Source organism: Elgaria multicarinata, chromosome 11 (genome assembly GCF_023053635.1).
Source record: "Elgaria multicarinata webbii isolate HBS135686 ecotype San Diego chromosome 11, rElgMul1.1.pri, whole genome shotgun sequence".
In the NCBI taxonomy this organism is placed as follows: Eukaryota; Metazoa; Chordata; class Lepidosauria; order Squamata; family Anguidae; genus Elgaria; species Elgaria multicarinata.
In genome coordinates this window covers 40,796,863-40,822,126 of record NC_086181.1, presented here as the reverse complement: position 1 = coordinate 40,822,126, position 25,264 = coordinate 40,796,863, and the positions used below count along the sequence as shown (strand labels likewise).

The following is a 25,264-nucleotide window of genomic DNA, read 5'->3' as shown; positions in this document are numbered from 1 at the left end:
TGTCAGCTTAATTTTGGCTGGCTGAAGGAAATTCTTCCCATAGGACCTGAATGTGTGAGGTGGATTGTACATGAGAAGGCAATCCGGCAGGTAGCCTGGACCCAAACCATGTAGGGCTTTAAAGGTGATAACCAACATGAATCATAGAATCATAGAATCATAGAATAGCAGAGTTGGAAGGGGCCTACAAGGCCATCGAGTCCAACCCCCTGCTCAATGCAGGAATCCACCCTAAAGCATCCCTGACAGATGGGTGTCCAGCTGCCTCTTGAATGCCTCTAGTGTGGGAGAGCCCACAACCTCCCTAGGTAGCTGATTCCACTGTCGCACTGCTCTAACAGTCAGGAAGTTTTTCCTGATGTCCAGCCGGAATCTGGCTTCCTTTAACTTGAGCCCGTTATTCCGTGTCCTGCACTCTGGGAGAATCGAGAAGAGATCCTGGCGCTCCTCTGTGTGACAACCTTTTAAGTATTTGAAGAGTGCTATCATGTCTCCCCTCAATCTTCTCTTCTCCAGGCTAAACAGGCCCAGTTCTTTCAGTCTCTCTTCATAGGGCTTTGTTTCTAGACCTCTGATCATCCTCGTTGCCCTCTTCTGAACACGCTCCAGCTTGTCTGCGTCCTTCTTGAATTGTGGAGCCCAGAACTGAACGCAATACTCTAGATGAGGCCTAACCAGGGCCGAATAGAGAGGAACCAGTACCTCACGTGATTTGGAAGCTATACTTCTATTAATGCAGCCCAAAATAGCATTTGCCTTTCTTGCAGCCATATCGCACTGTTGGCTCATATTCAGCTTGTGATCTACAACAATTCCAAGATCTTTCTCATTTGTAGTATTGCTAAGCCAAGTGTCCCCCATCTTGTAACTGTGCATTTGGTTTCTATTCCCTAAATGTAGAACTTGGCATTTATCCCTATTAAATTTCATTCTGTTGTTTTCAGCCCAGCACTCCAGCCTATCAAGATCACTTTGAAGTTTGTTTCTGTCTTCCAGGGTATTAGCTATCCCACCCAATTTGGTGTCATCTGCAAATTTGATCAGCGTTCCCTGCACCTCCTCGTCCAAATCATTAATAAAAATGTTGAAGAGCACTGGGCCCAGGACTGAGCCCTGCGGCACCCCACTCGTTGCCTCTCCCCAGTTTGAGAAGGTTCCATTGATAAGTACTCTTTGAGTCCGATTCTGTAGCCAACTGTGGATCCACCTAATAGTTGTTCCATCTAGCCCACTTTTAGCTAGTTTGTTAATCAGAATGTCATGTGGTACTTTGTCAAAAGCTTTGCTGAAGTCAAGATATATGACATCCACAGCATTCCCACAGTCCACAAGGGAGGTTATCCTATCAAAAAAATGAGATCAAATTAGTCTGACAGGATTTGTTCCTGACAAATCCATGTTGGCTTCTAGTAATCACTGCATTGATTTCAAGGTGTTTACAGATTGACTTCTTTATAATCTGCTCCAGAATTTTCCCAGGGATGGATATCAGGCTGACTGGTCTGTAGTTCCCAGGTTCCTCCTTTTTGCCCTTTTTGAAGATAGGGACAACGTTAGCCCTCCTCCAGTCGTCCGGCACCTCACCGGACGATGAGGTGAAGTATAACTCATGTTATACTTCACCTGTAAACTAACTGGCAGACAGTGAAGAGATTTTAAAACTATCCTTGTACATTTATTCTTTTTCTTTTCTTTTCAGGGGGAGATTACTTTTTTCCCCTCCTTGAGAAATGTATTTATTTATTTAAAATATTTTTGCTTTCCTTGACCACCTAATAGGCTCAAGGCAACAATTTGAACCTGTTATTAAATCACAAGCTGAGTATGAGCCAACAGTGCGATGTGGCTGCAAAAAAAGCAAATGTTATTTTCGGCTGCATTAATAGAAATCCATATGCTTCCATATCATGCTAGGTAGTGGTTCCCCTCTATTCGGCATTGATTAGGCCCCATCTTGAGTATTGTGTCCAGTTCTGGGCACCACACTTCAAGAAGGACACAGACAAGCTGGAGGGGGTTCAGAGGAGGGCAATGAGGATGACCAGAGGTCTGGAAACAAAGCCCTCTGAGGAGAGACTGAAAGAACACCCTCCAGCATACTCCATTCCATTCCCCCCTACAGTTTTCCATTTGCCTCCCTCCAACAGTCAGCCAGCATTCCATTGGCATTGGGCTATTACTACACACACACACACACACACAGAGGGAGGGAGAGAGAGAGAGAGAGAGAGAGAGAGAGAGAGAGAGAGAGAGAGAGAGAGAGAGAGAGAGAGAGAGAGAGAGAGAGAGAAGACTTTGCCAAAGGCCTTTTTTAAGAACATAAGAAGAGGCCTGCTGGATCAGAGCAAGGATCCATCTAGTCCAGCACTCTGTTCACACAGTGGCCAACTAACTGCCCATGGAAAACCCACAAGCAGGACATGAATGGTGTACATAGTCATGCTGCCTCCGATACTGGAGGTAGCACATATCCGTCAGGACTAGTAGCCATTGATCCCCTTCTCCTCCAGAATTTGTCCCATCCCATTTTAAAACCATCCAAAGTGGTGGCCATCCCTTTGTTGTACTTCACCAAAGTTTGGGGCTCTATCAAGCCTACTGATACCTCTTTCTTCTACATGGATTCTCCTGTTTTGGTCTCATAAAGACTGGAACTCAAATAACTGAGACAGCTATTAGTAGACAAGAACATAAGAATGTGAGAAGTGCCCTGATGCTGGATCAGACCAAGGGTCCATCTAGTCCAGCACTCTGTTCACACAGTGGCCAACCAGCCATCAGCCAGGGATGAACAAGCAGAACAAGCACCTGATAGGATACATAAATAAATGTATGGAGTCAGTGGAACCTCCGTTACTATGCAGTCAATGTGGACTTAGTGTGGGGAGCAAGGCAAATCATCCAGTGGTTTGCCAGCTCAGACCAGAACTTGTGGAGGTCTCTCTCTCTCTCTCTCTCTCTCTCTCTCTCTCTGTGTGTGTGTGTGTGTGTGCGTGTGTTTTCCTAGCAGTGTGCATTTTCTTTTCTTTCATCAATTCCTATGCCTGAATGGGGCTACATTATACCTTACCCCTAGTTTCTTTAGAGTACTTTTTTCTTATTACACTTTCTGCAGGCCTAATTAGCTATAGGCAAATGAATGCTCACAATTGCTAGAATCATCCAAACATCATCTTACACCCCATTTCTCCAACATGTTTGCAATCACTGCTCACTTTCTGCAAACAGGCAGCTTCTGCTAATTGAGCAGCAGTCGAACAAGGGATTTTCGCACATCTCCCCAAACTTCCGCTAAAATTAACCCCAAATTTGCGCCAATTTCCTAATTTGTAAAAATTACCTCGATAGGCTAAAGCATGGCTGATTCAATCTGCTGATGTCATTTGCACAAAAAGAAGCAGGAATTGGGAAGGAGATGAGCCTGGGCAAGTGTTTGACAATTGGGGAATGTTTTCAGTGGGCACAAGTTCACGCTTATGTTCAGAGCTTTGAAAGGGGCATGCTCACATGTTCTGTGAGTAAAAGCAAAATGCTCACACAGCGCAAGGCGCCATTATCATCAACACTCTGTAAGCTCACCGATTTTCTGTGAAGCAGTTTCTTAAATTATTTAAATACATTTCTGTACTTTTTGTTTCTTATTTATTTATATTTCAACAGGCATTTTCATAGATAGATAGATAGATAGATAGATAGATAGATAGATAGATAGATACATTCTGGCACTCAAGATGCCACTATCACTGCCAAATCACAGGGCGATGTACAAAATTCATAACTGAGCAAATGGATTGGTGGAGACGCCCAGCTAGCTATTAGAGTCAATGTTTCCCCACAAAATTCAAGCACGGTTCTGCACCTGCTGAGCCATGATTGCTTTGCCCTGACCAAAAATCTCTTGCAAGACGCTTTTAACCAAATCATTTCTCAGCGTGTAGACAAAGGGACTCAGAAATGGGTTGATTATGCTGCTGAGTAGTGCTGGGACTTTGCGGGCTCCCAAAGTGGATTTCTTAGATGGAATCACATACAGCAAGATGGAGACACTTGTCATCATTAGGAACAAAACGAGATGTGATGCACATGTGTTGAAGGCCTTCTTCCGCCCAGTGCCAGTGGGTATAACCAATATGGCAGAGGCTATGTAAGCATAGGAGATCACAGTGAAGACTAAAGAGCAAAGAATAACAACTGATGACAGAATGAAAGTGATGATCTGTATCAAGCCTGTGTCTGTGCAGGATATCTTCAGCAGGGGCTCACTATCGCAGAAGAAGTGGTCAATGACATTGGACTTGCAATAAGAGAACCTGGTAATTGTGATAGTTGGATAGAGGACAGAGACAAACCCACCCAGCCAGCAAGCCAACACCATTTGGACACAGCAATGGCCATTCATGATAATGGGATAGCGTAATGGGTTGCATATAGCCACATATCGGTCATAGGACATGGAGGTCAAGAGGAAGTACTCCACGGTACCCAAGAAGAAGTAGAAGTAGGACTGGGCCATGCAGCCAGTGAAGGAGATAGTCTTGACTCCAGACACGAGGTTCTTTAGCAAACTGGGAGCAGTCACTGTTGAGAAAGCAAGGTCCAGTACAGAGAGGTTGCCAAGGAAGAAGTACATGGGTGTCTGGAGGCGGCTGTTGGTGGAAGTGATGAACAGAATGGTCACATTACCAAATAATGTCAACATGTACACAGCTATGAGAACCATTGCCAATGCAATCTCTGCTTTACGTCCGATCAGAAAGCCCAAGAGGATGAAGTCTTCATATCTGGTGTGGTTTCCCATCTCTAATCTCACCAAAAACAAACAGAGAATTAATCACCTGGGGGGAGGGGGGATGGCATACCTCAATATTATGATCCATTTCTTCCATTGTTTTCAAAACCCAGGTTTTAACATCTAGAATGCCTTCTTTCCACACACTCAATACTACAATGCAGAAGTATATTCTCAGCTGTTATAAACACTAACTACAACAACCACCACAACAACAACTCTTTATTGCTGTCAATAGCCCATTCCAGCTCACAAAATAAATAACATACATAGGACAGATCATTCATTTTTATTTTAATAAGAGTTTGGGGGAGGGGTGGTTTAAATTTTAATGTGGGTTGAGTGTTTTTAATGTAAATTGTTTTATGTTGAATTGTAAAGCACCACGATGCCAGAAATGGTGAGGTGGTGCTATAAAAAATGTTTAAAATAAATAAATAATAAATAATATATAACATTAAAAAGACTATTCGTCATAGTGGATCTGATGGAAATAGACATTTTCAGAAACTTGGCCACTTGCTCAGTAATTGACTTATCTGAGCTCTGAAGCAATAGGGTTGCCTCACGGTTGCTTCAGAGAATTCAGCAGGGTGCCCAAGAAAGGCCTGAAATATGGGATTTAAAAGATCATTCCTGGCTGCTTGATAAAAACCTGCAAAACAGTGACCCTGTTCAGATTCATGCTAAGCCACAGTGATTAAGCATTTTGAACTAAACGTTATGACTTAGGTCATGGCTAGACCAGGCCTATATCCCGGGATCATCCTGGGATCATCCCTGTCCATCCAACTGACACACAGGGGATCCCGGGAGCAGGCAGGGACGACCCCTCCATTTGCCTGGGATAATCCTTAGGTCTAGCTAAGACCATAGTGTGTCATGAGATCCATGACTTAGCATATCGTGTGAACCATTCCGAACTATGGTGCCTACATAACCACAATTTAAACACGTTCATGAGCCATTTGCTGCAAGATGGTTAGTGGCCTAACAATAGTTTAGTGTGTTGTCTGAACAGGCCCAGTAACACATGAGATTTCCACCTTGATATTATTACAAGGACAGCATCTCTTCAGCAGCGGGATTTTGTTACATCTGCTATCTACTGAAGAAGGTTAGAGGGAAGAATGTTAAATCTAGCTAATGAAAATGCTCTCCTATATTTTGGAATCGTTAACCAATGCAAACAGGGCATCCCAACTGGTAAACCTAAGGACTGAGGGGAGCATGGGCTGCAGTCAGCATCCTGGAGGTCTGGCAAATCTATATCCAGCAACCTCTGGTCAACGTTAATTGAAACAGACCTTCTCCCTGGTTACTTAAATCAGCGGTGGGCACCATGTAAATATTGAGCTAGTCAGCACCAGCAGAGGGAAGCCAAAGGAAATCCATGGGGCTGAACCAGAAAAAAAAATCCATTAAACTTCACCCTCAAAATGGAATCCTCTGGCATTCCTAGTGAGGGTATGACCTTCAATGGTCCAGTTATTTGGTTTTCTCTATTCTGTTGAATCACTTACTTCTTGGGTAAAATTATGTTAGGTGGGATCCAGACTATGTAAACTGCATTTAGGCCCCATTGAAATGAGTGTGAGCAACTAGTAATGCTTAAGTTAATCCCCACCCAAATCAATGGGTTTCAAGTGCAACAAGTTCATTTGGACAGCCATCAGCATTTGGCAGTAGTATATATTTGAGTTTTGGGGCAGTCTCAATTACCTTTTGTCCTGCTCTCTTCTCCAATTTAGGATCCACCATGAAGGGAGCTTTGGCTACTGACAATAAAAAAATATTTTAAAAATATCTTATAAAAATGCAATGAATAAATAATTATATAAGCCCTAGCCGATGCTCCATAGCAGGTTAAAGCACCTTCTATGGATTTTACTGCATTATCACAAAGTAGATGATGGGGAATACCTGGTTTAGTCCAAATAGTTCATACAAGGAAGACAAGCTATATGCAACCAAATAAAAGTATTCAGGCAGGGTGCAGGAAAGTTTGCTTGAACCTCTAAAACCAGATGTTTAGGGATACTTACTTTAACATCCGTCAGAGATCAAATCATGTTTCTTTCGGTCCTCTCTCCTTTAATGAGCACCCCAAATGCTGTTCTTCTTTGAGTAGTGAGTGAACATCCATCCCCATTTTTTGTTGATGTTTATCAGTAGTGTCCTCTGTCTGGTTGCTCAAAAGTAAGTCCCACTGAGTTTAGAAAGACGTGTTCCCCAGTACGTGTGCCAAGAATATCAGTTTACATTTCAGGCTTCCCGCTGAAAATTTCAAGTGATGGATTCCTCACAGATATTGTCCAAAAGCTGGAGGAAGGGCAAGGCCCAACTGCAACTTGTTCTTGGACCAGCCTTATCAGTTTCAGAAGCATACATCAATTACTAAAAATGGTGTCCTAGTGAAATCATGAAGGTGTCAGTGTCTTCCATTTTCCTGCTTGCCATTAGTGAAACTATGGTTCTCTGGGGTTAGCACAAGACATGCTGTCGCATACAACACTTTAAGCCAGGGTTAGAGCCACTAACCCTGCTGCAGGCAGTCCAACTGGGGTTAGAGCGTGACCAGGGTTTAGCAAAATGCATCACAAACAACACCTTAAACCTTGCTGCTTCACCAAAAGACTTTGCTAGCAGGGTTTAAGGTGTCTTCTGAACAAACCCAGTGTGTATAAAAGCACAAATAAAGTAAATTGATTTGAACTTCTTCTCTCATGGTTCTAGGCTGTGTTTCCCCCCTCCCCCTCTAATACTAACTGCTGGGTTATCGCACTTTATTCGTATAAAACAACTCTGTTGTGAGTCACACCAGTCTTTCCCACACCTACATCAAGAGTGGTACATCAAGCGTGAAGGATCTACTTTTTTATTATTTAAATCCCAACATCCACCAATCAATGTCAAGTGAAAAATGTGAGGTGGGTGGGGAAATTTAAATAACTGGGTATCCTTTTGTTCCCAGTGCCAGAAATGTGAGGTGAAGGTGATGAAAGCTTTGTGGGCTCCACCCCTGCATGGATCCTCTGACATCCTTAGAAACCAGAAAGCCATGAAAAGGTCCACTCCATATTGCCATGTTTTGTTTTGTTTTTGTCACACACACCCCAGTTTCCATTTATTTAATTTCTAAACATGTATATCATTCACCTTCAATGTTAATTGGCATTTCCAGCATGGCTTGATATATATTCTTTTATTCAGAATCATAGAATCATAGAATAGTAGAGTTGGTAGGGGCCTATAAGGCCATCAAGTCCAACCTCCTGCTCAATATTGTATTTTTTCCCCATGCTCAGGAAATTATCCATTTGCCTCCTTCCAAAAGTCAGCCAGCATTCCATTGACATTAGGCTGTTACTACACACAAACACACACACAGAGAGAGAGAGAGAGGGAGAGGGAGAGAGAGAGAGAGAGAGAGAGAGAGAGAGAGAGAGAGAGAGAGAGAGAGAGAGAGAGAGAGAGAGAGAGAGAGAGAGAGAGAGGATTTTATCAAAGGTCTTTTTTAAGAACTTAAGAAGAGCCCTGATGGATCAGAGCAAGGATCCATCTAGTCCAGCATTCTGTTGACACAGAGGCCAACTAACTGCCCATGAGAAACCCACAAGCAGGACAGGAATGGCGTGCATAGTCATGCTGGTGTACATGGTTATGCTGCCTCCGATACTGGAGGTAGCACATATCCATCATGACTAGTAGCCATTGATAGTCTTAGAGCTTCATCACACCAGCGTTATACTGTGCAATCACTGCAAAGTGCATGCAAAGAACTCCGAAGTTTTCCAGCTTATAATCTGCTTTGACTGTGAAGTACTCCCATGCACCCTGGTTTAATTGTGCTTCTTAGCCAAAAGAACCAACGTATTTTACTACCCCTTTAGGAGCAAATCTTTTGTTGTTCTCTAAGTGGCCACTGGGGGCTCAAGAGGATGATTTGATATGTTTAAAGTACAAATTAAACAAATACTTACATCTGCATAAGTTTTAAAGATAAAGACATCGAAATTGGCACAGTAATAGATATTCAGGAGGGCTTTAAGCATACCATATTTGAATTGGGTTGGGTCATCCGTTGATTTTTTTATTATTATTTTTCCATTGCTTAAACCCTTTTCCTGAAATGCAAAGGATCTTAGGTCTGCCACTGCTCAAGGTGTGATTTAGCTAACAACAACAACAACAACAACAGCTTTACGCTATGGGGATAATTCGAGGGAAATGGGTATCTGGGATGAAACTATAATTCTGCATGAATTTGTCCCGTCCTGTTTTAAAACCATCCAAAGTGGTGGCCATCCCTTTGTCGTACTTCTCTAAAGTTTGGGGCTTCACCTCATGCCAGCCAGGGCAGAACATGTGGAGTGTTCTCTCTCGCTCTCTCTCGCTCTCTGTGTGTGTGTGTTTTCCTAGCAGTGTGCATTTTTTTTCTTTCATGAATTCCTATGCCTGAACGGGGCTACATTCTACCTTACCCCTAATTTCTTTAGAACATTTCTCTTTCTACTCTCTCTGTAGGCCCAATTAGCTATAGGCAAACAAATGTTCACAATTGCTAGGATTATCCAAACATCACCTTACTCCCAATTTCTCTGACATGTTTGCAATCACTGCTCCCTTTGAGCAAACAGGAGATTTTCACAAATCTTCCAATATTTCTACAAAAGTTTCCCCACATTTGCACAAATTTCCTAATTTGTGAAAGTTTGATCCATAGACTAAAGTATGGCTGATTCAATCTACTGGATATAGATTTAAAAGGCAATGTTTCCACACAAAATTTAAGCACGGTTCTGCAGCTGCTGAGCTATGATTGCTTTGCCCTGACCAAAAATCTCTTGCAGAACGCTTTTGACCAAATCATTTCTCAGCGTGTAGACAAAGGGACTCAGAAATGGGTTGATTATGCTACTGAGTAGTGCTGGGACTTTGCGGGCTCCCAAAGTGGATTTCTTAGATGGAATCACATACAGCAAGATGGAGACACTAGTGGCCATTAGGAACAAAGTGAGATGTGATGCACATGTGTTGAAGGCCTTCTTCCGCCCAGTGTCAGTGGGTATAACCAATATGGCAGAGGCTATGTAAGCATAGGAGATCACAGTGAGGACTAAAGAGCAAAGAATAACAACTGATGACAGAATGAAAGTGATGATCTGTATCAAGCCTGTGTCTGTGCAGGATATCTTCAGCAGGGGCTCACTATCACAGAAGAAGTGGTCAATGACATTGGACTTGCAATAAGAGAACCTGGTAATTGTGATAGTTGGATAGAGGACAGAGACAAAACCACCCAGCCAGCAAGCCAACACCATTTGGACACAGCAACGGCCGTTCATGATAATGGGATAGCGTAATGGGTTGCAAATAGCCACATATCGGTCATAGGACATGGAGGTCAAGAGGAAGTACTCCACAGTAGCCAAGAAGAAGTAGAAGTAGGACTGGGCCATGCAGCCAGTGAAGGAGATAGTCTTGACTCCAGACACAAGACTCTTTAGCAAACTGGGAACAGTCACCGTTGAGAAAGCAAGGTCCAGTATGGAGAGGTTGCCAAGGAAGAAGTACATGGGTGTCTGGAGGCGGCTGTTGGTGGAAGTAATGAACAGAATGGTCACATTACCAAATAATGTCAAGGTGTACACAGCTATGAGAACCATTGCCAATAGAATCTCTGCTTTACGCCCAATCAGAAAGCCCAAGAGGATGAAGTCTTCATATCTGGTGTGGTTTCCCATCTCTAATCTCACCAAAAACAAACAGAGAATTAATCACCAGCAGAAGGGGGATGGCATACCTCAACATTATGATTCATTTCTTTCATTGTTTTCAAAACCCAGATTTTAACATCTAGAATACCTTCTTTCCACACACTCCAAACACAATACAGAAGTATATTTTCAGCTGTCATAAACACTAATTATAACAACCACCACAACAACAACTCTTTATTGCTTTCAATAGCCCATTCCAGCTCACAAAATAAATTACATACATAGGACAGATCATTCATTAAACTTTAAAAAGACAATTAGTCATAGTGGATCAGATGGAAATAGCCATTTTCCGAAACTTGGCCACTTGCTCAGAAATTGACGTATCTGAGGTGTCCAAGAAAGGCCTGAAATATGGGATTTAAAAGATCACTCCTTGATAAAAACTGCAAAACAGTGACCTTGTTCAGATGACATGCTAAGCCACAGCAGTTAAGCATTATGATTCAGCATGTCATGTGATCCATGACTTAGCATATTGTGTGAAACATTCCGAACCTGGTAGCTACTAAACCACAGTTTAAACATGCTCACGATGGTTAGAGGCCTAACCATGGGTTAGTGTGTTGTCTGAGCAGACCCAGTAACACATGACTTATGGTTTCCACCTTGATATTACAATTGCAGTCTAGAAGGTTAGAGGGAAGAACGTTAAATCTAGCTAATGAAAATGCTCTCCTATGTTTTGGAATCATTAACCAATGCAAATAGGGCATCCCAACTGGTAAACCTAAGGACTGAGAGGAGCATGGGCCCCAGTCAGCATCCTGGAGGTCTGGCAAATCTAAATCCAGCAACCTCTGGTCAGCATTAATTGAAACAGAAGTTCTGCCTGATTACTTATATCAGCGGTGGGCAACTTCTGGGGTCTGAAGGGGCATTCCACCTATCAGTCCCTTTCCTATGTTCTGAACTTCATGGAGCACCAGGTAAAACTTGAGCAAGTCAGTGCTAGCAGAGGGAAGCCAAAGGAAATCCGTGGGGCCGAACCAGAAAAACAACAACATCGAACTTCACTCCTAAATGGAATCCTCTGGCATTCCTAATGAGGGTATGACCTTCAATGGTCCAATTATTTGGTTTTCTCTATTCTGTTGAATCATTCATGAGTAAAAAGATGTTAGGTGGGATCCAGACTATGTAAACTGCACTTAGGCCCCATTGAAATGAGTGTGAGCAACTAGTAATGATTAAGTTAATCCCCACCCAAATCAACAGGTTTCAAGTGCAACCAGCTTTCTCTAGACCCAGCACAGTACTTGATCTATGCTAGTTTTGGATTACCCCTCTAGATTTCGATACTAGGTTCAATTATTATATCCTTGAAAATCACTCAATGGGGCTGTTCACACAACACGCTTAGTTAAGCAACCTGAACAACCCAACAACAAACCAAGGCTTCTCAATGAGGGTTGTTCAACAAAAAATAAGCCACAGTGCATGGTGAAATACCTACCCTGTAAAAAATGCCCTGGATTCAGACAACAGGCTAATCTAATCAACCATTATGTGTGGGTCACTCACTCATCAGTCACTCATTCACTAAAAACCCCTCTCTCTCCCTTTCCCTATGCACGCTTACACACAAACACACTCGACAAACTGATGTATGACCAACAGCATTTGTTGATGTTAATACTGTAAGTTAATAATAACAGAGGCTGATTTATAGTAACAAGGCTGCTCAAAATGAGCCGTCATCCTGACCCAAAGGTGCTCACATGGGTGGACATGTTTCAGAGCAGGTGATGAGCCTCCATCAATGCCTGCAATGGAATGAATACTGACATCTATATGATGTGAATTCTGAGAGTCCCACATAGAACATCTGTATGTTTCAAAGAAATGCGTTACTATGCATGTCTGAGATGGGATGCATGGTGATATCCACAGGTGAATTATAAGAATCCCATCTGAAATACCTGAGTGCCCTTCAAAGCATACGTTTTCTCACCTTTCAGACCAGGGAACACTGACAATTGTGTTTGGATGACCATCAGCATTTGCTTGAAATATATTTTTGAGTTTTTGGACGTTCTCAATGACCTCTTGGACAGCTCCCTTCTCCAATTTAGGATCTACCATGAAGAAGTTCTAACTGATGCTCCATAGCAGGTTAAAGCACCTTCTATGGATTTACTGCATTAGTACAAAGTGAATGATGGGAAATACCCGATATCGTCCAAATAGTTCATAGAAGGAAGACGAGCCACATGCAACCAAATAGAAGTATGCAGGCAAGGTGTTCTGCAAGCTTTCTTTAACCTCTAAAACCAGATGTTTAGGGATACTTACTTTAACATCTGTCAGAGATCAAATCATGTTTCTTTTGGTCCTCTCTCCTTTAATGAGCACCCCCAGATGCTGTTCTTCTTTGAGTAGTGAGTGAACATCCAACCCCATTTTTGTTGATGTTTATCAGTAGTGTCCTCTCTCTGCTTGCTCAAAAGCAAGCCCCACTGAGTTCAGAAAGACATGCTCCCCAGTAATTGTGTCTAGAATATCAGTTTGCATTTCAGACTTCCCACTGAAAATTTCAAGTGATGGATACATCCCAGATATTGTCCAAAAGCTGGAGGAAAACAAGGCCAAACTGCAACTTGTTCTAGGACTGGCCTTATCAGTCTCAGAAGCATACATCAATTACTAAAAATGGTGTCCTAGTGAAATCATGAAGGTATCAGTGTCTTCATGGTTGCCATGATTCTGCTTGCCAATGTTTTAAAAATGAGTTTTCGATAGGTTCAGTCAGAACTCATCATGTGTTCCTTCCACTGGAAGAGATGTAAGCAAGGGGTGGTAGTGTGGAGTTGATTGATGGGATTGATGGGAAATGTAGCGGAGAAAGGCATAGAAAAGGGATAGTGAAAGAGAAGGATGAAGGTATTGAAAGACAGACAAGGGGGATGGAATAGAGAGATGTGTTTTCAAAAAGTCTTTAAAGGAAAAATGGGGGGGGGGGTCTATAGCAGATTGATCCAACATTCAATACATTCAATTCTATTACAAATTTTTAAAAAATATTTCAAGTTTCTGGAGATCATTGTTAATACCTATTCTTAAAGCCTTGCTTGTCTTGTTTTGCTCTGTTTAATGTATTTTCACTTCCAGAAGATGACTCCATACAAATTCTCCAGGGATCCAATTAGGAGAACAATCCAGCAGGGTGAAGTTTGCTTTCTCATCAGAAAGTCAGGGAATTGCATTTTATATTATCCTACAAGGTGTTTGTTGTACCGATCACCAAACACTGAGCCAATTTACTCAACATTTGGTTAAATATTGTCATTCCAACACAAACATAATTCAAACAGTATGTGGAAACCCAATACAAATTCAATCAGTCTGCTGCCTGATATGCTTGGGCAAGAGAGATATTCTCTGTTGTCATTTTTATATCAAGGAGCATCATACATTTTCATATCTACATTCTGTATCAAAACTCTCACCTGCAATCATACCAAATTCCACAATTATCAATTGCATCTGGTCACAAAAAAATGGGCATATGCAGGGACATGTAAACATTACATTGCAACACTTAGGCAGCCTTAAGACAATAAAACCTATGATGCAGAGTGTATGTGAGTGATGAAAATGTCCAGGGGGCTTTCATTCTCCTTATGCTGAAGGAAGTTCTACTGAAGGGTAGCTAGCTCAGTGTTAGAGGACGTGTTTTTCCTGAAGAATGTCCCAAGTTTGATCTGCGGCATCTCCAAGTAAGGCAGGAAAAGCTCCTGCGTGAAACCCCCAGAAAGCTGCTGCCAGTCAGTGTCAACAATATTAGGCTGGATGGACCAATGTTTCTATATTCTTAAGTAATGATTGACTCAAGTCCCATTGGTTTCAGTGAGATATTTACTCCTGGTTGGTATATTTTTGTATATATATTTTAATTAACTGAATGATGATGTATTACACCGTTTGATTACAATTTGTATGTCTGGATATACATAAGTTTTTTAAAGTATTTTTAGGTACATAAACTTGTAAAACGCCTCTATTTGTAAATATTATGATTCAAAGGACTTTTTTATTTATATTTTAGATAACAGCCCTGAGGAAGAGCGCAGTTTGCGTTCGAAACGCGTAGGCGGCACCATGACACTGTAAATAAACTTTTGTAAATATTCTGTTTTGAAGATTGCCTGGTTCTACCTTTGCCTTTGGCTTCTTTTTACTCCCCACAGGGTTTTCCTTGCTTTTGCGCCTTTAACCTATAAAGCCATAAACAACTTGGGACCAGGATACATACCAGACTGCCTTCCCTTATATACTGTACACTCAGATGGCATTTAAGATCTTCAGAGGTGGTCTAGCTGACCATTTCAAAATGAATGGAATGTCTCCATGAAAAACCTCTATGATGGGCCTTCTCTGTAGCAGCACCCACCCTCTGGAAAATCTCCCTCATGTAGTTTGGGAGGTAGAAAATGTAATGTCCTTCAAACACCTAAAAACACATCTTTTTAGTCAACCTTTCCATAGACTACTTTTTCTGGATTTATATGATTTTTCTTAAGTTTTAAAGTTTTAAATCTTGACTTTTCGTATATTATGGTTTTAATTGCAAAAAGCCCAGATAGCCTCAGCTATTGGGCAGTATAAAAATGTAATGAATAAATAAATAAAAGCTTGCAGTAGTCAAATGGATGGAATAAACATCACAGTGTTTCACTATAATTGGTGTTTAGGTTAAGTTTGTTCTTCAGAAAGATCATTATTCCCTTTCATCAAGTACCAATGAAACCAATTTTCTGTGTTGATTAGCTACCGTAACGAAACACATTGGTCTGTATCCAAAGAACTGTGCATTACTTCCATACTGACAAAGGGGATGGCTGTCAGTTGAACAACATAAAGTGAGAGCCAGTGTGGTGTAGTGGCTAAGGTGTTGGACTGGGAGTCAGGAGATCTGGGTTCTAGTACCCACTCGGCCATGGAAACCCACTGGGTGACTTTGGGCCAGTCACAGACTCTCAGCCCAACCCACCTCACAGGGTTGTTGTTGTGAGGATAAAATGGAGAGGAGGAGGATTATGTATGCTGCCTTGGGTTCCTTGGAGGAAAAAAAAGTGGGATATAAATATAATAAATAAATAAATAAATAAATAAATAAATAAATAAATAACAGCCCTTTCTCATATTGCAGGCCAAACCACTTTGGAACTGAAGGGAGTTCCACAAACCATTTGAGAGGGGAATGGCGTCTACCATTCAAAGAGGGGGGAAGCCTGCAACACCCAAAATACCTTGTTAGATCCTAACTCATGCCTGAATTAAATGGTGCATCCATTTAATGTAATTATGTCTTCAACACCCAAACATGTGTGTATTAGGATTGTTGCTTTTTTTGTATATTTGTACTAATCTTTGCCCAGAACCAATGCATTTCTGTTCCAGAGAGCGCTGGGGATTTGAACTATAGTATTCCAAATCTGATGAAACACCTTCCTCAGGGCATCCTGGAAATTATTGTTTTTCAGGGTAAATAGGAATGGGTTTAGGAAAGGACAAACAATGGTGATCAGTACAGCAGGCACCTTATGAGTGTCCAACGTCTCTTTCTGGGATGGAGTTACATAGGTGAAGATGGAGATTCCACAGGAGAGAGATATCAAGGCAAGGTGTGAGGCACAGGTGTTGAACGCTTTCATCCGACCAGTGTTGGTGGGGATCTGCAGGATCGTTGACAGGATGCATGCATATGCAATCGAAGTCAAGATGGTTGAGCCAAGAATGACAAGAGAAGACAGCATGAAGTCCATCAGCTCAATGAAACTAGTGTCAGTACATGAAAGTTCCAGCAGGGGTCCAGAGTCACAGAAGAAATGGTTGATGATGGAGTTGCAGTAGGTCAACCTGCTAATTTTGATGATTGGAGAGAGGACAGAGAGGAATCCACACAACCAAGAACCCAACAATATCTTGATACACACCTGATCATTCATGATAGTGTGGTAATGCAGAGGCTTACATATGGCAGCATAGCGGTCATAAGACATAAACATCAAAAGGAAAAACTCCACTGTGCCCAATAAGAAGTAGAAGTATGTCTGGGCCATGCAGGCTGAGAAGGAAATGGACTTGTCACCAGAAAGGAGATTCCACAGCAGCTGTGGACTGACAACTGAGGTGAACAAAATGTCTAATATGGAGAAGTTACCCAGAAAAAAGTACATAGGGGTATGGAGCTGATCATCTACTAACACAATGCAGAAGATGACCATGTTGCCAGCCAGGGTTGTGACATACATAGCTAGAAAGACCATGGCAAGAAAGATGCCTTCTTCATACCCGATGGAGAAACCTAGCAAGATGAATTCAGTCACAGTTTTGTTGAAGTTCTCCATGTTTTGCAACTTTTCTTTTACCATTTAGGAAGGTCACCTATGGAGAGTTGGAGAGAGATTGATTTGGAGAAAGCCAGCTGCATGTATTTCAGCACCAAGGACAGAGATTAATGCTTATTCCTCTTTGCATCCCCCAAACCCAAACCAGGCACACACCACTTTCTCTAGCTTGTAAGTAATCACAGTAGATCATACGTTGTAATCTTTGTAAACTGCCCAGAGAGCTTTGCTGTGGAGTGGTATAGTTATGTTCATCATCATCATCATCATCATCATCATCATCTGTTTTACTGCTTTTTGTACTGCTATTGAATTTTTAAAAAACATGTAATGGTGTATTTTAAGTGCATTTGTTTTGTTGTACTTGACATTGTTTTTCTCTTTTAATATTAGATATAATGTTTTTTTTAAAAAAAAAAATTACGGGAATTGCTTGGAGATTTTGAAATAATAAGCAGCCTGTAATTATTCTTTCTAAATAAATAAATCTAGCATTACTCATTTCTGCCACTTTTCATTCTGGCTGCCTTCCTTCTCCTCTACTTCACAAAATCTTGCCAAACATTATCTCATTAAGTGTGAAACACTGTCATCATGGCTGGGGAATGCTGAGAGTTGTAGAACATTTTTCTGTCTAAACATGCACCCTAACTCATGTATTATGCCAAAAGCTCTCAAGGACTTGACACAATTCCCACACTTCATCAGATTTGGTAAGGAGATGGAGGACACATACATGAAGCATTGGTGGGGATTTATCAACTCTTTCATGCATCTCTACACATAAATAAATACCAGAAACCGCACCTCTGAAAAACAAACACTGGAATTCTTTAGATACGGAGATCTGTGTCAGTCATGGCTCAATTTAGATATATGGGGCTTTGGTTATTTGGTGTGTGTGTGTTAATACTGTGATTGAGATTCTCCTAGCTGAATAAGGATAGGCAAAGAAGTGATGGCCGTGATCAGCCCAGATTCTCTGAACATCAGTGTGAAGCTCACCTCTCCTAATTTCCCATGTTCATTTGTGCTCTTTTTTCATTTTGCATGAAGTGGAAAGTGAACATTTTGAACAGGGAAAATGCCGAGAGAGAGAGAGAGAGAGAGAGAGAGAGAGAGAAGAAGAAGAAGAAGAAGAAGAAGAAGAAGAAGAAGAAGAAGAAGAAGAAGAAGAAGAAGAAGAAGAAGAAGAAGAAGAAGAAGAAACAGCCACACTGCATGGTGAACTAGCCACCCTGCAGAAAATGTCCTGGATTCAGACATGATACTTTATGGATCAACAAAGAACCATGGTTCAACAACAACCCACACTCAACCATAGAGTGCAGGTCACTCACTCATTCACTCACCCCCCCTCTCTCTCCCACACACACACACACACACACACACACACACACACCACAAACTGATGTATGATCTACAATGTTTGTTAATGTTAATACTATAAGGTAATTGGCCCAAGAGATATGAAAAGGACAACTGGAAAGGACAGTGAAAGTGACAAATTTTCCAAACTTTATAAATATAATTTTGCTTGGTCCTGAACAAAACAGATCAATGCTTAAGCTGAGTTCTGATGTTTGTTACTCCTCTACACAGAGCAGTCCTCTGTACACAATGACATGAAAGAAGTCATCTCTGACCCAGTCCATCTACTGTGGCATGTAATGATGGCAGAGGCTGATTTGCAGTAACAAGGCTGCTCAACATGAAGGTGCCAACATTGGTGGACATGTTTCAGAGCAGGTGATGATCCTCCATACAGCTGCTCCATAGAAAGCAATTACTATCAATGTCTGCAATGGGATCCATATGATGTGAATTCTGAGAGTTTGGGACCACAATACCTGATGGAACACCTCTCCCGACATGAACCTGTCCATACACTACACTCAACGTCTAAGGTCCTCCTCTGCGTGCCTACTCCGAGGTAAGCTTGGAGGATGGCAACAAGGGAGAGGGCCATTTCAGTGGTGGCCCCCCAATTATGGAATGATCTCCCCAATGAGGCTCGCCTGGTGCCAACATTGTTATCTTTTCAGCGCAAGATCAAGACTTTTCTCTTCTTCCAGGCATTTAACAGCATTTAACAACATATGCTAAGCTTTTTTTTTTTTTAAGGGACCACAGAACTGTTGTTGTTTAAATGGATACTGTTGTTTTATACTATATTTTTTATATTTTAGATGGTTTTAAATTTCGTATACTTTTTTAATGTTCACTGCTTTCACTTTTGTAAATCGCCCAGGGAGCTTCAGCTATGGGGCGGTATATAAATTTAATAAATAAATAAATAAATAAATAAATAAATAAATAAATAAATAAATAAAGTCCCACATAGAATATCTGTATGTTTCATAGAAAAGAGTTACTATGCATGTCTAAGATGGGATGCATGGTGATATCCACAGGTGAATTCTAAGAATCCCATCTGAAATACCTGAGTGCCCTTCAAAGCATACATTTCCTCACCTTTCAGACCAAGGAACACTGACTATCATGTTTGGATGACCATCAGCATTTGCCAGGAGTATATATTTGAGTTTTTGGACATTCTCAAAGACCTATTGTCCAGCTCCCTTCTCCAGTTTAGGATCCACTATGAAAAAGGCCTAACTGATGCTCCATGGTAGTTTAAAGCAACTTCTATGGATTTTACTGCATTATCACAAAGTGAATGATGGGGGAATACCTGGATTAGTCCAAATAGTTCATACAAGGAAGACAAGCCATATGCAACCAAATAAAAGTATACAGGCAGGACGCTCTGTAAGCTTGCTTGAACCTCTAAAACCAGATGTTTAGGGATACTTACTTTAGCCTCTATCAGAGATCAAACCATGTTTCTTTTGGTCCTTTCTCCTTTAATGAGCACCCCCAGATGCTGTTCTTCTTCGAGTAGTGAGTGAACATCCAACCCCATTTTTGTTGATGTTTATCAGCAGAGTTGTCTGTCTGATTGCTCAAAAGCAAGCCCCACTGAGTTCAGAAAGACTTGTTCCCCAGTAATTGTGTCTAGAATATCAGTTTACATTTCAGACTTCCCACTGAAAATTTCAAGTGATGGATACATCCCAGATATTGTCCAAAAGCTGGAGGAAAGACAAGGCCAAACTGCAACTTGTTCTACGACCGGCCTTATCAGTCACAGAGCCGCAGAGCAAGTACTAAAAATGGTGTCCTTGTGAAATCATGAGGGTATCAGTGCCTTCTGTTTTCCTGCCTGCCAATTTTTAAAAAATGAATTTTCGATAGGTTCAGTCAGAACTCACCATGTGTTCTTTCCACTGGAAGAGATGTAAGCAAGGGGTGGTTGAGTGGAGTTGATTGATGGGAAAGGGAGAGGAGAAAGGGATAGAAACAGCATCGTGAAAGAGAAAGATGAAGGTACTGAAAAACAGCCAAGGGGGATTGAATAGAGATGTATTTTCCAAAAGACTTTAAATGAAAAATGGAGGAGGGTCAATAGCAGTTTGATCCAACAATCAATATTTTCAACTCTTATTATTATTTTTAAAAAGTTCAAGCTTCTGGAGAACATTGCTAATACCTATGCTAAAAAAGAAACCTTCCTTGTTTCAGTTTTTTAATGCATTGAGTTCCCTTCCAGAAGATGACTCCATACATCTTCTCCAGGGATCCAATTAGAAGAATGATCCAGCAGGGTGAGGTTTGCTTACTAGTCAGAAAATCAGAGAATTGCATTTGATATTATCCTACAAGGTGACTGTGACACTGATCACCCAACTCTAAGCACATTTATTCAAAGCTAAGTCCTGCTGAATTCACTGGATCTTAATGGCCATGGCAGAACACCTGCTTTGCACACAGAAGATCCAGTTCAAGTTCCCAGTATCTCTTGTCTAAGAGCTGCTGTCTATCAGAGTTGACAGTACTGAGCCAAATGGATCAACAGTCCCCCTGGTATAAGGCAGCTTCCACTTTTAATCTGCTTTATAGCACATGTGCATGTCTAACAATCTTTATGTCAAGGGTCCCATCTACATTTTTCCTGGACTGTGTCTCTCTGCCTATATATATCTAACTTCTGAACTCACCCTACTGCCTACTGTTGGATATAGGAATAATTCCACATGCTTCCAGACACTAGGGGGCGATAGAGAAAGTCATATCAACAGCCACTTGTCTTGTTCATAGCCCTTGTTGTCCTGTAAGTGGATTGCTTCATTTCTCCTACTCCCTCGTTTCCTCTTCATCTCTGCAACAAGCAACATGTGTTCTCTTATGGCAGGAAGCAACTAACCCATGCCTTTGATTACTTGCAGGCCCCATTCAGAAGATAACTTAAACCATGGCTTTAACCACGGTGAAGAAGATTTTTTGCCTTAGTAACCGTGGTTAAAGCTGTGGTTTAAGGTTTCTTCTAAACAGGACCATTCTCATGCATCCAGCATTAGGAGATGCCTAGTTAGATAACCTGCTTCAGATGACACTTCAGGCTTTGTCATTAGTGGAACTGTGGTTCTCTGGGATTAGCACTAACTACGAGCAATGCTGTTGCACACAACACTTTAAGCCATGGTTAGAGCTGCTAACCCTGCTGCAGACGGTCCAAATGGGGTTAGCAGAGTAACCAGGGTAGAACAAAATGCCTCACACACAACACCTTAAACCCTGCTGCTTAACCAAAAGCCTTAACCACCAGGGTTTAAGGTGTCTTCTGAACATGCCAAGTGTGTATAAAAGCACAAATAAAGTAACTCAATTTGAACTTCTTCTATCATGGTTATAGGCTGTTTTTATTCCCTCTAATACTAACTGCTGTGTTATCACACTTTATTCGTATAAAGCAACTCTTCTGTAAGTCAATCCAGTCTTTCCCACACCTACATTAACAGTGGTACACCAAGCATGGAGGATCTACTTTTTTATTATTTAAATCCCAACATCCACCAATCAATGTCAAGTGAAAAATGTGGGGGTGGGGAAATTTAAATAACTTGGTGCGTTTTTGTTCCCAGGGCCAGAAATGTGAAGTAATTTAGGGGGAGGGGGGACAGAGATTCTTCAATGAGATTGACTAAGTAGGATTTCACCCTAGCTTTCATCTGTCTATTTCAACAACACTATGCTGGCGTTCACCAAGAAAGAGAGTAATAACCAGATCTGATGCCAACATTCAGTAAAACCTTAGAATTTGGTTAAATATTGTCATTCTAGAACTAACATAATTCAAACAGTATGTGGAAATCCAATACAACTTCAATAAGTGTGCTGACTGATATCCTTGGGCAAGGGAAATATTCACTGTTGTCATTTTTTTTCTATCAAGGGACATCATACATTTTCATATCTTCATTCTGCATCAAAACCCTCTCCTGCAAGGACATGTAAACATTACATTGCAATGTGTGGGCAGCCTTAGAACAACAAAACCCATGATAAAATGTGGCTGTGAGTGATGAAAATGTCCAGGGCCCTTTCATTCTTCTTATGCTGAAAGAAGTTCTACTGAAGGGACCATGGGTCAGAGTTAGCTCAGTGACAGAGCACATGTTGCCTGAAACCCCTGGAAATTTGCTGCCAGTCAGTGTTAACAATATTGGGCTGGATGGACCAATGTTTCTATATTCTTAAGTCATGATTGACTCAAGTCCCATTGGTTTCAGTGAGTCTCCTTGAAACATGGCTAAGTCTGTACACAACAGAGTCATGTACAATGTTATGTTTTTATCCTTAAAGCCATACATAACTTGGGACCAGCTTCCCTTATACACACCTTCCTTGGGACCACCTTCCCTTATACACACACAGAGGCCATTTAAGATCTTCAGAGGTGGTCTTGCTGGTCATTTTAAAATGAACATAATGTGTCCATGAAGAACCTTGATGGGGGTGGGCTTCTCTGTAGTGACACCTACCCTCTGGAAAACCCTCCCTCATGTGATTTGGGAGGCAGAAAATGTAATGTCCTTCAAACAACTCCTGAAAACAAATCTTTTTAGACAAGCTTTCCCTGGGCAGTATAAAAATGTAATAAATAAATAAAAAATAAATAAAAGCTCACAGTTGATGTTTGAGTTTATTTTGTTCTTCAGAAAGATCATTATTCCCTTTCAGCAAGTACCAATGACAGCAATTTTCTGTGTTGATTAGCTACCTTAATGAAAACACATCCCAAAGAACTGTGCAACATCTATTTCAACAACAGCCACTTCCCAAATTGCATGGCGAACTGCTTTTTCAACTGAAGGGAGTTCCACAATGAGATATGGAATGGGATCTGCCATTCAAAGAGGGGGAAGCCCCCAAAGTCCAAAGTACCTTGTTAGATCCTAAGCTCTGCTTCAATTAAAGGGTGCATCCATTTAATATAAGTATGTCTTTGACACCCAAACATGTATGTATTTGGATTGTTGTAATAAGTCACTGTTTTGTACATTTGTACTAATCTTTGCCCAGAACCAATGCATTTCCTTTCCCGAGAACCCTAAGTTTTTGAACCGTAGAATTCCAAATCTGATGAAACACCTTCCTCAGAGCCTCCTGGAAATTATTGTTCTTCAGGGTAAAGAGGAATGGGTTTATGAAAGGACAAACAATAGTGGACAGAACAGCAGGCACCTTGTGAGCGTCCAACGTCTCTTTCTGGGATGGAGTTACATAAGTGAAGATGGAGATCCCACAGGAGAGAGATATCAAGGTGAGGTGTGAGGCACAGGTGTTGAAAGCCTTCATCCGGCCAGTGTTGGTGGGGATGTGCAGGATCGTTGACAGGATGCATGCATACGAAATTGCAGTCATGATGGTGGAGCCAAGAATGACGAGAGAAGACAGCATGAAGTCCATCAGCTCAATGAAACTAGTGTCACTGCATGAAAGTTCCAGCAGGGGTCCAGAGTCACAGAAGAAATGGTTGATGATGTTGGACTTGCAGTAGGTCAACCTGCTAATTTTGATGGTTGGACAGAGGACAGAGAGGAATCCAAAGAACCAAGAACCCAACAATATCTTGATACACACCTGATCATTCATGATAGTGTGGTAATGCAGAGGCTTACATATGGCAGCATAGCGGTCATAAGACATAAACGTCAGAAGGAAAAACTCCACTGTGCCCAAGAAGAAGTAGAAGTAGCTCTGGGCCATGCAGGCTGAGAAAGAAATGGACTTGTCACCAGAAAGGAGATTCCACAGCAGCGGAGGACTGACAACTGAGGTAAACAATATGTCTAATATGGAGAAGTTACCCAGAAAAAAGTACATAGGGGTATGGAGCTGATCATCTACTAACACAATGCAGAAGATGACCATGTTGCCAGCCAGGGTTGTGACATACATAGCTAGAAAGACCATGGCAAGAAAGATGCCTTCTTCATACCCAATGGAGAAACCTAGCAAGATGAATTCAGCCACAGTTTTGTTGAAGTTCTCCATGTTTTGCAACTTTTCTTTACCACTTAAGAAGGTCACCTATGGAGGGTTGGAGAGAGATTGATTTGGAGGCAGCCAGCTGCATGGATTTCATCACCAAGGACAGAGATCAATACTAATTCCCTTTTGCATCCCCCAAACCCAAACCAGGCACACACCACTTTCTCTGGCTTGTAAGTAATAACAGTAGATCATATGTTTTCATCTGTGTAAACTGCCCAGAGAGCTTTGCTGTGGGGTGGTATAGAAATGTAAACAAACAGACAAATAAATAACCTCTGTTTTACTGCTTTTTGTATTGTTATTGAAATTTTAAATTATGTAATGGTGTATTTTAGATGCATTTGTTTTGTTGTCATTGAAATTGTTTTTAATAGTGTTTTAATATTAGATATTATGTGTGTGTATTTAAAATATGTGTATGTGAACTGCTTGGAGATTTTCTAAATAATAAGTGGTATATAAGTATTCTTTCCAAATAAATCAATCTAGCATCTATCTCCAGTATTTGAGGCAGTAACCTGTGTGCACCAGTTGCTGGGGAACATGGGTGGAAGGGTGCTTTGCACCATGTCCTGCTTGTTCATCCCTGGCTGATGGCTGGTTGGCCATTGTGTGATCAGGGTGTTGGACTCGATGGACCCTTGGTCTGATCCAGCAGGGCTCTTCCCATGGTCTTATATTCATTACTCATTTCTGCCACTTTTCATTCCTCCTGCCTGCCTTCTCCTCTACCTCTCAAAATCTTGCTAGGGAATGCTGAGAGTTGTAGAACATTTTTCTGTCTAAACATGCACCTTAACTCATGTATTATGCCAAAAGCTCTCAAGGACTTGACACCTCCCACACTTCATCAGATTGGTAAGGAGATGGAGGACACACATGTGAAGCAATGGGGTGGGAATTTATGAACCTCTCCATACATCTCTACACATAAATGA

The 25,264-nt window shown here is 41.4% G+C and overlaps 4 protein-coding genes across 4 annotated transcripts; all 4 read right to left on the bottom strand.

Annotated features, from left to right (window-relative positions):
- Nucleotides 1-3,841: 3,841 nt before the first annotated feature.
- Nucleotides 3,842-4,798, bottom strand: LOC134405862 (olfactory receptor 6J1-like). Its single transcript, XM_063137116.1, has one exon. The coding sequence runs from the start codon at nt 4,796-4,798 to the stop codon at nt 3,842-3,844; it is 957 nt and encodes a 318-aa protein (XP_062993186.1).
- Nucleotides 4,799-9,579: 4,781 nt separating this feature from the next.
- Nucleotides 9,580-10,536, bottom strand: LOC134405861 (olfactory receptor 6J1-like). The gene has a single exon (XM_063137114.1). The coding sequence runs from the start codon at nt 10,534-10,536 to the stop codon at nt 9,580-9,582; it is 957 nt and encodes a 318-aa protein (XP_062993184.1).
- Nucleotides 10,537-15,938: 5,402 nt separating this feature from the next.
- LOC134405860 (olfactory receptor 6J1-like) lies at nt 15,939-16,925 on the bottom strand. Its single transcript, XM_063137113.1, has one exon. It carries the CDS (start codon nt 16,923-16,925, stop codon nt 15,939-15,941), a length of 987 nt encoding a protein of 328 aa, XP_062993183.1.
- A 6,411-nt stretch (nt 16,926-23,336) lies between these two features.
- LOC134405859 (olfactory receptor 6J1-like) lies at nt 23,337-24,326 on the bottom strand. The gene has a single exon (XM_063137112.1). The coding sequence runs from the start codon at nt 24,324-24,326 to the stop codon at nt 23,337-23,339; it is 990 nt and encodes a 329-aa protein (XP_062993182.1).
- Nucleotides 24,327-25,264: the final 938 nt, after the last annotated feature.